This window comes from Salvelinus fontinalis, chromosome 27 (genome assembly GCF_029448725.1).
Source record: "Salvelinus fontinalis isolate EN_2023a chromosome 27, ASM2944872v1, whole genome shotgun sequence".
NCBI lineage: Eukaryota > Metazoa > Chordata > Actinopteri > Salmoniformes > Salmonidae > Salvelinus > Salvelinus fontinalis.
The window spans coordinates 20,497,956-20,511,849 of NC_074691.1; the positions used below are offsets into that span (position 1 = coordinate 20,497,956).

The following is a 13,894-nucleotide window of genomic DNA, read 5'->3' on the forward strand; positions in this document are numbered from 1 at the left end:
ATTGAATGGTGATGGTCATATGATTTAATTGGCCCGTGGCACCCAGTCTGACATGCAGAGGTAGAGGTTAAAGGTTGTGGGGTCATGCACCGGCCCTTAAAGGTCAGGTAAACAGAATGATGTTGCCAGATGTGTTGATCCTGCTCCCTAGCTATCCCCCAGGCAGCTCTATGGAAGTGTCTTTTTGAGACACGATGTCCGTGTGTGCCCTCCTGAAATCACATGCAGTGTTAGATTAGAGATACTTCTCTTATCAATCATCACAATATGTTAATTTGAGCCATCTCATTTCTAGGCATGCGACTAAGCAATCACTTTGAAAATATCAAGTAGGCCATTAAAAAAAAGGGAATCAGAAGCTTGAGTCAGTAGCGTGTTGTACAGTAAACAGTGTTGTGTTGTGTCTCCTGTGTTGTGTTGTGTGGTGTTGTGTTGTGCCTCCTGTGTAGTGTTGTGTAGTGTATTGTAGTGTAGTGTTGTGTAGTATTCTGGTGTGTCTCCTGTGTTGTGTTGTGTAGTGTTGTGTCTCCTGTGTTGTGTTTTGTCTCCTTTGTTGTGTTGTGTAGTGTTGAATGGGGTTGAATGTCTATACTCTTAGTAAAAAAGGTTCCAAAAGTGTTCTACGGCTGTCCACATAGGAGAACCCTTTTTGGTTCCAGGTACGTAGAACCCTTTTGGGATCCATGTAAACCCTCAGTGGAAAGGGTTCTACATGGACCCCTAAAGGGATCTAGCTGGAACCAAATAGGGGTCTTCTAAGGGTTCTCCTATGGGGACAGCCGAAAAACCCTTTAAGGTTCTGAAAAATTCTAAGCCCCCCAGGTTCTCTCTGTCAGCCACCTGACACAACAAACCCTGCAAAATTACTAAGGACAAGAATGCTACAGCCAGTCTTCTGATGAGAGCTGGGGATCTGGAAACATTCTGAGAAAATGCTAGAAACAGACACCCTCTCCCGGGTCTGCATTGTTGACCTACAGATGGTTGACATGGTTGGCTACAATTGTGTAATTGAGGCATTTTTGGTTTATTCTCACCCAGTAATGTAGATGGTACTCTACAGTTGAGATGTCCACAATTTGTCCACAATAGTAGTATATTTTGGGGACATATATTTTGGGTCATGTTCAGTCAATATAAAGTGCAGTTGGTGTATTTGACGGATCCGTAGCTGGATTCAGAGTTACTGGATTGAGCGCTATGATTTGGTGATGAACCAATCCTTTTCCTTTTCTCCTCCCTGTAAAGACAGAGTGTGCCGGCCAGCTGAAACTGGATAAAGAGCTTAGACTGTCTGACCCACTCCTGCACTCCCACACGCATACACTCACACACACGGACGCGCACACACACAGATCCACGCACGCACACACACACACACACACGTACACGTACGTACACACACACACACACACGCACACACACACACGCACACGTACACGCACACACACACACACACACACACACACACACACACACACACACACACACACACACACACACACACACACACACACACACACACACACACACACACACACACACACACACGTGAACAGACACACACATACATTTTATTTGAAATCTTGCCCAGATGTCATCACTGACTGCTGTGGCTGTTTGACCTTTGTCATGGCAGTTTTATTACCTCTCTATTTTTGGACATAACGGTTTTAATCTGCATTGTTTATTCAAGGATTAAGGATTACTGTAAATCCCTCAATGATTGAATGAATATCATACACCCTACCTGGAGTCTTTTCTAAAGCTAAATTGGTTTGTTACAGCAAACCATAGCCATGGGAAAGGTTGTGGTTTAAAGTAAATTGCAGCCTTTGGGCCATGTATGGGTATTGAATGTGAAGCAAAATCGTTTGGGAAATTCTCAATTTCCCTTTTCATCTGAACCTTTGAATGTGGAAATTACCCAAACACAGGTGTGGGATGTCTGGTAAATGACCTGCTATCAGCAGTCTAGCTTTGGTGAACACAAAGATGATATTTGGACATCTTTGTCACTACCGTGGTGCTCTCAAGGCACATCTGGTGCTGAAAGGCGTAAGAGTGCATGCAAGGGGGAAGTGGGTGTTTTACTAATCATTTCCACTTGTTCCTCCTTCCCCTCTTGTCTTTTAATGCTCTGTCATTATTACTGAAATGTAATTAGCAATGCTAATGGCCTGGCTTTTGAAGCTCTTTGTAACCAATATTAGGATTGGTGAAATGTGTTGGAAAATGTCCTGTGTGGGACAAGTGGATGAAGAGGAGGGGTCATGTTAAATAGTAAAGTGTGTGAGGGATGTGGGGGTAGTAAGGGGTGTCAGGGTTAAAGTACTGAGGCGGAAGCAGGGAAAGTGGGGTATTAAAGGGGGGGGGGGGGGGGGGTTAGGAAGTAGAGTAAGGGGGAGTGTGTCGAGATTACAAGGTACCTCTCTGACTACCACACTAGCCTCCATCAACCATGAGACACCAAGTTCTAACAGACAGGATACATTATCAGAGCTATAAACACTAGCTATAGCAATGGGTATAACAAGACATGAAATAATGAAATATATCAGACATAGGATTGAGAGGTCTGGCTTTGGCTGGTGAGTTTGCTTCCTGCTCTTCCTGCTGAGCACCTGCCTGTCCCTGTTCACGTATAATTAAGGCTGATTTATGCAGAGGGTCGTTAGGGGATGAGCAGGGGGATCAGGGATGCTCAAATGGAGAGTAGGATCCTCTGGGAAATCACAAGGTGAAAACAGACTCTTACTCCTCTCTTCTCTTCGCCTCTCCTCTACTTTTCTCTCCTCTCCTCCCCTCTCTTCTCCTCTTCTCTCCTGTCTTCCGCACTTCTTCCTACTCGATTCTTGTGGCAAATCTATATTTTCTGTTTTTGTTTCTGATGTATCACTCAATGACTCAAATAGTGTACAGTAGTGATATCACTGTAGGTCAGGGTGTATTTGAATGAGTACATTTTGTATCATGTCTTACTCCACAGTACCATTGGGTGGCGCTGTGCCACTTTCCTCCTATTGAGAGTGAATGAGAGATCCTGGCAATTCAGTGAACCAACCCAAATATCCTCTGGGTGAATAGATTAAGAGGCGAGCCAAAGCAGCTTCTATTTCTCCCTCCAGGAGTCTGTTTGTTTTTCCTTTCATGGCTGGAAAAGCATCTTTCCCCTCTCCCAAGGCCCACTTCCACCCCTGTGGACACACCTATGTGAGCATTGAGCCCTCGTCCCCGACCCAGACAGAACCTTCACAACCCTAGGAATGTCTGTGGTGTTCTGGGGTCTGCCAGGGGGTCCAACAGGGAATCAGACCAGTAGAGGGTTAGACTGGTTCTCTTCCTCTACCTCTCTATCTACCCCCTTCTTCTTCCTCTTCTCCTGGACTGATGTGAACTCTCCAGAGCTTGCTGCAGCCTCCAGGATGATTCTAGTTTATTCTCACTGGTATAGATTCTCATAGATAAATACAAAATATGCTGCTAGCTCCCATTCAGTTGATGTTGCAGTGTGTGAGTTTCTACCCATTATCCAGGATGGTAGTTAATAAACCCCTTGAATGCTCAGCATCTTGTTTAGTTTGTTGTTGTGTAGGGTTGTTTCTCTAAACCCTTCAGTCCTCTTCATGTGTTTATTTGCTGTTTCTCATACTTATAGACTATGGCTCTTTCTGATTGAACTATCATTGAGTAGATTTACATCCACTTTAATAATTAGATAATAAACTGAGTATGACAGTTGCCATTAGCAAGTTGATGTTTTTTGGGATGAGTCTTGTCCTTGAGCTGAGTGATTTCTGCTAGATGGGCCAGCTGCAAAGTCAAAATTGTCTATATTGTAAAAATTCATGAACATTTGTTAAGATTTTTGGTCTTAATTTAAGGTTAGGGTTAGGCATTCAGATTAGCAGTGAGGTTAAGGTTAGCGTAAGGGTTAGGCATTCAGATTAGCAGTGAGGTTAAGGTTAGGGTTAAGGTTAGGGTTAGGCATTCAGAATAGCAGTGAGGTTAAGGTTAGGGTTAGGCATTCAGAATAGCAGTGAGGTTAAGGTTAGGGTTAGGGTTAAGGTTAGGGTCAGATTTGATGACTTGTGTCTGTGCCAGGTGGTGACCACTCTGCAGAGCTGCCTCCAGAACAAGGTTCATGACGAAAAACGCTAACCTGCATGGCATTAGTCATGTAGACACCTTACTCTGCTTACCTTAATCGACGTAAGGTCAAAATCTAAGTAAGCATATGTTGATTAAAACAGCTGGCTTTCTGAACGAGCTCTGGAATGATTAGGACATGTAAACAGCTTCATCGGAGACTCAGTGGTGGATCTGCACATGTGCCAGCACCAGCAGTTTGGATAAACGGAAACTATTGCTCTTAGAAATAGTTTTCACATGCAAACTTCATATGTCCGATATCAGAATCAAATAGGCTTCCTAAAAATAACATGGTCGCTGTGGTAGAATGTTTATTTTGATTGGCGATTTTCTGCAATTTATCAATGTCCCTTCAGGTAGCCTGATTTCAGATGTGTCCATGTAAACAGGATTATTAGGGAAATTGTTCTTCTGGCAAAGCATGTAAACATTTTAATTGAACTATTATGAATCTGACTATTCACAATAATCATATTATAGTGTGCATGTACACGTACACATTGACATGTTCAGTACCATGACTAGCTCCCATACCTCAGTATCTTGAATAGAGAATCAGTTCGGCTCTCCATAACTAGCCACCAACTCTGACGTAGACAAGATCACACTGTGAATCAAAGGTAATCTGAACTCCATGGAACTGATGAGTATAAACAACAACAAAGCCTGCATGAATTCATCAGTCAATACCAGCTGATTCATTATTTATGTCCTCAATACCTCCCTGTGCCTCTTCAGCAAAGGTCTATAGTCTTTATGTAAGCACAGAGGAGGTTGTTTCTGTTTATAATACTGTCACATCTAGTGTGGTATATTTCAGTTTGAAAGGCACTGTGTTGTGAGTTCTGAACGTTAGATTATCAGGCTGCTACAGTATAAGGATGTGGGATTACTGGGTCTCTCCAGGAGTGGGATAAAGAATCATGGGGGTGAGGTGGGTTGTATGTTTAGGGTTTTGAATGTGTGTGTGTGTGTGTGTGTGTGTGTGTGTGTGTGTGTGTGTGTGTGTGTGTGTGTGTGTGTGTGTGTGTGTGTGTGTGTGTGTTGGATGTGTGTGTGTGTATGTGTGTGATGTGTGTGTGTGTGTGTTTGTGTGTGCATGGGATGTGTGTGTGTGGTTGCGTGTGTATGTGGTTGCGTGTGTGTGTGATGTGTGTGTGTGTGTGATGTGTATGTGTGGTTGATGTGTGTGTGACGTGTGTGTGTATGTGATGTATGCGTGTGTGTGTAGTTGATGTGTGTGTGTGTGACGTGTTTGTGTATGTGATGTGTGTGTGTGTATGATGTGTGTGTGGTTGCGTGTGTATGTGATGTGTGTGTGTGTGATGAGTGTGTATGTGATGTGTGTGTGTGGTTGTGTGTGTGATGTGTGTGTGTATGGGATGTGTGTGTGTGGTTGCGCGTATGTGTGTGTGTGGTTGATGTGTTTGTGTGTGTGATGTGTGAGTGTATGTGATGTGTGTGTGTGTGTGTGTGTGTGTGTGTGTGTGTGTGTGTGTGTGTGTGTGTGTGTGTGTGTGTGTGTGTGTGTGTGTGTGTGTGTGTGTGTGTGTGTGTGTGTGTGTGAATATGAATACAAACACCCTTCTTTGTCTATCATCAGATTTGTCCACAGAGAAAAAACATGAAGACTAGTCTTTAGTAATGGGAGGGGTGAGAGGGTGATTATCAGGAGACAAATAGCAGATAACAGCTGTCATTGGTAAATTATGACTTTCATAATTAAAAAGCCTTTCGGGGGGCCGAGGAACAAAAGAGAAAATCACACACATGATAAATGATTCTCTCGTCGTTTTAGGGCTGATAGGACCCACCAGGATATTCACATCAGCTGGTTATTGCTTTCTAGGAACAATCCTGAATAGGATTTTCGCTTATACTGTAACACTGCCAGAGATATCCGAGAGAGTTATATAGCTAGTGCGTTTTAAGGAGAGAAATGGGTCAAATCCGCTTCAATGAAAGACTGTTGTTTTGTTTTGTTTCTGTTCTTTATACTGTATGATTCCCTGTTGTGGGGAAAACACACAGCTCAGATGTTTGTGATGGTGGATCAGATAGCAGAGCATCCCTTTGAGGAGTACTGTATGCAGTATCTGATCAGACAGACAGACGACTACAGTCTGCTCCCCTGCAGGAAGGAGCCGTGGAACAGCCACATGCCTTAGCGCTCCACATGCTATCTGTGGGGAAGAGAGACAGAGAGAGAACGAGAGAGAGAGAGAGAGAGAGGGAGAGGGGGATATTGTGTGTGAGAGAGAGACAGTGTATTGAAGTGAGAGTGTTAGAGAGAGAGAAAGAGAGAGAGACAGACAGACAGCGAGAGTAGGAAAGAGAGAGAGAGAGAGCGAGACAGACAGGCAGACAGATCGAGAGAGAGAGAGGAGAGAGAGAGAAAGAGAGAGAAAGAGAGAAAGAGAGAGAGAGAGAGAGAGAGAGAGAAAGGGGAAGGTGCAAAAATATAGAAACCAGATAATTGGCAGAAGAAAAAAATATGCTGCTCATAGAAAATTCCAGCACGTTTATCGTGGCAAAGCCTGTGTTTTAGTGCATGAGTGTGTGCTGCCGGGGTACAGAGCGCATACTGCCCCCCCACACCACTCCACCCCAACCTGCTACACGCCCCCCTCTCTCACCGATCCCCCCCACAACAGGGCATGGGCTGCCGTGACGTCACCCATTCCCACACGCTGTGATTGGTTGGCGAGAGGAGGGAAATGGATTGTTCCTGCAGCCCACTGAGAGAGAAAGAGAGAGAGAGCGATGCTGAGAGAAGCCGGTGCTGCACTGCATACTGACACACATGCACACACACTTTCTCCCACACACACTCACACACACTCCCCCTGATACGCAAGCTGCTTAGGATGCAGGATAAACACTGACAGTGAAAACTAAGATTGGGTGAACAGCCTGTTTGACTGCTGAGGAACACAGAAGACAACAGGACAAGAGGAAGAGGAGGTTACTACCTTCATCCCTGCGGTGTCATACAGCAACAGTTTCACTGCTGTCATCTGGACATCCAACAAGGGCCAGCTTCCAGAGAGAGGGGACATTGAAGACACTCCTTCCCAAAAAGGGAGCGGTAGCAAGAGCAGGACGAAGGGTGATTGTACCCCCTCCTTAGAGATTTTTTGACATTCCCTGTGGATGTCCTCTCCACGTCCCCATGAAGGTGGGGGGGGTTCTAGGAGAAGTCTGGATCAGAAGATGGCACAGAGATCAGTAGGAGACGGCACCCCGAATAAGAAAACGTCCCTCAACCTGGTCACAGGGTTCTTTCACTACCTCCGTGGTAAGTTGGGGAAAAGTGTGTGTGTGTGTTGGGGAAAAGCTTGTGCGTGCGTCAGTGCGTGCGTGCGTGCGTGCGTGCGTGCGTGCGTGCGTGCGTGCGTGTGTGTGGTTGTATGAGAGAGTGAGAGCATTTGCATTCGCCCTTCCTATTTAGCCTTTCAGGCAGGACACCACTGGTGGGGTAGCGTGTATAAAGGGGGCGTTTACTCCTCGGTAGGGGGGCATATAGAGGTCGCTCCCTGTGCCTGCAGCAGGTGAACCAGGCATAATGAGCAGATGAACACCGGCCCTTTGGCTGTGTCACAGTTCATTGAACTCTCTGCCTATCTATCTGTCTACTTGTCTGTCTAACCAGCCAGTCTGTCAGTTGTCTGTCTGTCTACCTGTGTTCTGCCTGTTCGGCTGTCAGTCTGTCTGTCAGTCTGTCTGTCTGTCTGTCTGAAAAGGGATCCCAACTCCAGTCACATTATAGTCAATCAGCAGACAACTGCCCCAGATTATAGTGTTCGTCATAATGTTGTTTCACTAAGGTCGCTTTCCCCTTTGGGGTCAAGGAGGGGAGAGTGGGACTGGGATAAGGCGATTGATCATTACAGTACTGGCTAATCAAGTGTGTCAAAATGCTGTTGTGAGGGTTTGTTGCAGAGAAAGGCTTTTTCCTTTGTGATTATTGAATGGAAATATGTATGTATGTGAGAGAGTGTAGTGTGTGTGTGAAAGAGTGTAGTGTGTATGTATGTGAGAGAGATAGTGTAGTGTTTGTGTGAGAGAGTGTAGTGTGTATGTATGTGAGAGAGATAGTGTAGTGTTTGTGTTTGTGTGTGTGTGTGTGAGAGAGATAGTGTAGTGTTTGTGTGTGTGTGTGTGTGTGTGTGTGTGTGTGTGTGTGTGTGTGTGTGTGTGTGTGTGTGTGTGTGTGTGTGTGTGCGTGTGCGTGTGCGTGTGCGTGTGTGTGTGTGTGTGTGAGAGAGAGAGAGTGTAGTGTTTGTGTGTGTGTGTGAGAGAGAGTGTAGTGTGTGTCTGTGTGTGTGTGTGTGTGTGTGTGTGTGTGTGTGTGTGTGTGTGTGTGTGTGTGTGTGTGTGTGTGTGTGTGTGTGTGTGAGAGAGAGATAGTGTAGTGTGTGTGTGTGTGTGTGTGTGTGTGTGTGTGTGTGTGTGTGTGTGTGTGTGTGTGTGTGTGTGTGTGTGTGTGTGTGTGTGTGTGTGTGAGAGAGAGAGAGAGAGAGAGTGTAGTGTTTGTGTGTGTGTGTGTGTGTGTGTGTGTGTGTGTGTGTGTGTGTGTGTGTGTGTGTGTGTGTGTGTGTGTGTGTGTGTGTGTGTGTGTGTGTGTGAGAGAGAGATAGTGTAGTGTTTGTGTTTGTGTGTGTGTGTGTGAGAGAGATAGTGTAGTGTGTGTGTGTGTTTGTTTGTGTGTGTGTGTGTGTGTGTGTTTGTGTGTGTGTGTGTGAGAGAGAGAGAGAGAGAGAGAGAGAGAGAGAGAGAGAGAGAGAGAGAGAGAGAGAGAGAGAGAGAGAGAGAGAGAGTGTAGTGTGTGTCTGGGTGTGGGTGTGCAGTGTTTCCTCTAGGATGTTTTTCAGGGGGGGTGTCATTTAAAAGCATGTCTCGGCAGAAATATATCATATTATTGCAGCGGTGGCAACAATTTAGCAGCGGTGGGCCACGAATATAGAGGAAACAGTGTGTGTGTGTGTGTGTGTGTGTGTGTGTGTGTGTGTGTGTGTGTGTGTGTGTGTGTGTGTGTGTGTGTGTGTGTGTGTGTGTGTGTGTGTGTGTGTGTGTGTGTGTGTGTGTGTGCGCCGCTCAAAGTCACCTCGTCCCTGAGATGGAGAGAGCTTGGCACCACATACACTCAGACCCCCACCAACAGTCCCCCTTTCTCTCACTCACTCACACACACACAGCCATTTTCATCTGTTACTCTCTCTCATCAAGTATTTTTGCCCTGATACGGACCTGATCAAACGATTAATCCCCAAAACCAGGACCTACTCTGTGACACGTGTGAGAATGTGGGACTGCATTATATATGAACACACTCTCTCCCTCCGTCCTACACCCCTCCCTCCCTCCTCCACCTCCTTCCCTCTTCCACCTCCCTCCCTCCTCCTCCATCCCTCCTCCCGTCTGCATCTAGCTACATTAGTTAGTGACACACTAACCGACTTGTGTGTAATCAATCAGTCAGTGTGTTTCATTACGGCAGGCAGGCAGGCAGGCAGGCAGGCAGGCAGGCAGGCAGGCAGGCAGGCAGGCAGGCAGGCAGGCAGGCAGGCAGGCAGGCAGGCAGGCAGGGGAAAGCACTGTGTCAGATGTCCTCACTGGGTGATAAGGTGGTTATCTCAAGGATTTTTCTCACTGCTGCAGCTGGGGTGAAAGAAAGCTAGCTGTCACTTGTGTCAGTCAAAATGATATACATTGTGTGTTTTGGCTCGGGTGACTGGAATAAGATTGATATGTTTACTCAATGTAATATGTGCCAGTGTGATATAAATGGTTTTGTGGGTTGTTGGGCAACAAATCTGTGTAATTCTATAGGGACGATAAATTGCAGTGTACAGAGGCTTGCGAAAGTATTCACCCCCCTTGGCATTTTTCCTATTTTGTTGTCTTACAACCTGGAATTAAAATAGATTTTTGGGGGGTTTGTATCATTTGATTTACACAACATGCCTACCACTTTGATGATGCAAAATATTTTTTCTTGTGAAACAAACAAGAAATAAGATTAAAAAAACAGAAAACGTGAGCGTGCATAACTATTCACCCCCCCCAAAGTCAATACTTTGTAGAGACACCTTTTTGCAGTAATTACAGCTGCAAGTCTCTTGGGATATGTCTCTACAAGCTTGGCACATCTAGCCACTGGGATTTTTAAAGGCAAAACTGCTCCAGCTCCTTCAAGGCAAAACTGCTCCAGCTCCTTCAAGTTGGATGGGTTCCGCTATTGTACAGCAATCTTTAAGTCATACCACAGATTCTCAATTGGATTGAGGTCTGTGCTTTGACTAGGCCATTCCAAGACATTTAAATGTTTCCCCTTAAACCACTCAAGTGTTGCTTTAGCAGTATGCTTAGGGTCATTGTCCTGCTGGAAGGTGAACCTCAGTCTCAAATCTCTGGAAGACTGAAACAGGTTTCCCTCAAGAATTTCCCTGTATTTAGCGCCATCCATCATTCCTTCAATTTTGACCAGTTTCCCAGTCCCTGCAAATGAAAAACATCCCCACCGCATGATGCTGCCACCACCATGCTTCACTGTGGGGATGGGGTTCTCGGGGTGATGAGAGGTGTGGGGTTTGCGCCAGACATAGCGTTTTCCTTGATGGCCAAAAAGCTACATTTTAGTCTCATCTGACCAAAGTACCTTCTTCTATATGTTTTGGGAGTCTCCCACATGCCTTTTGGCGAACACCAAACATGTTTGCTAATTTTTTTCTTTAAGCAATGGCTTTTTTTCTGGCCACACTTCCGTAAAGCCCAGCTCTGTGGAGTTTACGGCTAAAATTGGTCCTATGGACAGATACTCCAATCTCCGCGGTGGAGCTTTGCAGCTCCTTCAGGGTTATCTTTGGTCTCTTTGTTACCTCTCTGATTAATGCCCTCATTGCCTGGTCCGGGAGTTTTGGGGGTGGCCCTCTCTTGGCAGGTTTGTTGTGATTCCATCTTCTTTCCATTTTTTAATAATGGATTTAATGGTGCTCCGTCGGATGTTCAAAGTTTCTGATATTTTTTTATAACCCAGCCCTGATCTGTACTTCTCCACAACTTTGTCCCTGACCTGATTGGAGAGCCCCTTGGTCTTCATAGTTCCGCTTGCTAGGTGGTGCACCTTGCTTTGTGGTGTTGCAGAGTCTGTGGCCTTTCAGAACAGGTGTATATATACTGAGATCATGTGACAGATCATGTGACACTTAGATTGCACGCAGGTGGACTTTATTTAACTATTTATTGAAAGTGACTTCTGAAGGTAATTGGTTGCACCAGATCTTATTTAGGGGCTTCACAGCAAAGGGGGTGAACACACATGCACACACCACTGTTCCGTTTTTTTTTTTTTTTAATAATCTTTTTAAACAAATAATTTATTTATTTTTACTTCACATTTTTTTGACTATTTTGTGTACCGGTATGTCCATTACATGTAATCCGAGTAAAAATCAATTTAAATTACAGGTTGTAATGCAACAAAATAGGAAAAACGCCAAGGGGGATGAATGCTTTTGCAAGGCACTGTATGTATGGTGAATATCGAATGGAATATGATGTCCCATTAATGTATTGATATATGAGACAGTGTGAAAGTGATACACCGTTTTCTGCAGATTATTGTGGTGTGAGTCTGTCTGATTCTATAATGATGGATGAAATATAGTTTCCAATGAATCTTCTAGTAACATGACGTTCAAACAGCATTCTCCTTCTTCTTCCTCTTCTTCTCCTTCTTCTTCTTCATTCTCATTCTTCTTCTTGTCCTTCTTCTTCTTGTTCTTCTTGTTCCTTTTCTTCCCCTTCTTCTTCTTCTTCATTCTCATTCTTCTTCTTCTCCTTCTTCTTGTTCTCCTTCTTATTGTTCTTGTTCTTCTCGTTCTTCTTCTCATTCTCCTTCTTCTCATTCTTCTTCTCCTTCTCCTTCTCTTCTTCTTCTCCTTCTTCTCCTTCTTCTTCTTCTCCTTCTTCTTCTTCTCATTCTCCTTCTTCTCCTTCTTCTTCTTCTTCTTCTTCTCATTCTCCTTCTCCTTCTCATTCTCCTTCTTCTTCTTGTTCTCCTTCTTCTACTTCTTCTTCTTCTCATTCTCCTTCTTCTCCTTCTTCTTCTTCTTCTTCTCATTCTCCTTCTCTTTCTCCTTCTTCTTCTTCTCCTTCTTCTCCTTCTTCTTTTTCTTCTTCTTCTCATTCTCCTTCTTCTCCTTCTTCTTCTTCTTCTACTTCTTCTTCTTCTCATTCTCCTTCTTCTTCTCCTTCTTCTTCTTCTTCTTCTTCTTCTACTTCTTCTTCTTCTCATTCTCCTTCTTCTTCTCCTTCTTCTTCTTCTTCTTCTCCTTCTTCTTCTTCTTCTTCTTCTTCTTCTTCTTCTTCTTCTCCTTCTTCTCCTTCTTCTTCTTCTTCTTCTACTTCTTCTTCTCATTCTCCTTCTTCTTCTTCTTCTCCTTCTTCTCCTTCTTCTTTCTTTTTCTTTTTCTTCTTACTTTCTCCCCCTCTCTCTTTCTCTCTCCCTCTATCGCTGTTAGTCTGTCTTTCTCTCAGAGTGAGGAACCCTGCAGTGATTTATGCTTTGTTCTAATTTAAGTGGATTAGATTTTTAAGGGACATCGTCAGTAGTATTGATTGTGCCTTTGCTAATAGATTTTTATCGCTGGGACCATAACAAACTGTGCCCTTCACTCCCAAGTAAATACGCACAACACACAACTTTATGTGCTTTTATGATAGGTGATCAACATACCGAACAGGCAGAGATATAGTTGGGGGCTTGTTGTGAAATGCAAGAATTAGACCTTCTTGTTCTCCTTCTTCTTCTTCTTTTTCTCCAACAAAATAGGAGAAGAAGTCACTCAAGATCCATTTTTATCATAAAAGGTCATCCTTTTAAAAAGCCACACGGTTATCAATCAGCTTGAAGAGGGGATACAAGTAGGTTGGTTAAAATGCCATCTGAATGTCAGGTCTATTCTCATGGAGCAAAGTACAGTAGAGCAGAGGCAGCTAACCACTTAGAGACATTAGGCATAGCAATGCCCTGAATTTGGAAGTTGTTAATCAGAGTCATCATCCATCAATAAGGCCTAACTCAAGCCCTGTTCATAACAGTGGTACGGTACAGTTAGAAGAAAGGATGTCCATTCTGTTTGTCTACAAAGCATGTGACCATGATGTTTCTGATTTTCAGATGAGCAAGAGGCAGTGCAGAAGAGGACGTTCACTAAATGGATCAATTCCCACTTGGCAAAGGTAAGAGTCTGTCTTACTGTCTGTCTATCTGTCTGTCTGTCTGTCTGTCTGTCTGTCTGTCTGTCTGTCTGTCTGTCTGTCTGTCTGTCTGGCAGGCCTTTCTGGTCATTGTTGTGTTCACACTAAAAGGACTGTAAAGATTTAGACCCCCCCCCCCCATCTGACCAAAACAGGCAGAAATGTCAGGTGGTCTTTTCAAATAGCACTTACACTAAAAGGGGTATTATCATCATTTTCACAGTATTATTCCTACCTCATAGTGTGGAAATATATATAAAACACAGGAAAACACGTTTTCACTGCACTGTGCCTTTAAAAGTATTAGGCTAACCAGTCATGAGACTTGGTTGCGCCACCCCCTAGATCACATGTATGCACAGCACACACTACTGTTCCTTCTCACCTGACCTTACATCAGATCGCCTGTGGATAGCTTTCAGTCTTATATCATACAAAAGTAATTATAGCTTTTTGCGTTCAACAAAAGCAATTTCTG

The 13,894-nt window shown here is 44.3% G+C and overlaps 1 protein-coding gene across 10 annotated transcripts in view; it reads left to right on the forward strand.

Moving 5' to 3' along the window:
* The window catches only part of syne1a (spectrin repeat containing, nuclear envelope 1a), a 202,944-nt gene that overhangs the window by 13,609 nt on the left and 175,441 nt on the right, over positions 1 to 13,894 (forward strand). For 6 of the 10 annotated variants that reach the window (XM_055885236.1, XM_055885243.1, XM_055885244.1 and 3 more), the window contains exons 1-2: positions 6,935 to 7,450; positions 13,337 to 13,398. In XM_055885236.1, coding sequence (XP_055741211.1) covers positions 7,306 to 7,450; positions 13,337 to 13,398 — 207 coding nt within the window. In that variant the 5' untranslated portion in view covers positions 6,935 to 7,305. Of the gene's footprint in view, positions 1 to 6,933; positions 7,451 to 13,336; positions 13,399 to 13,894 lie in introns of those variants that run through there. The other 4 variants (XM_055885240.1, XM_055885245.1, XM_055885241.1 and 1 more) reach the window with 2 other exon arrangements.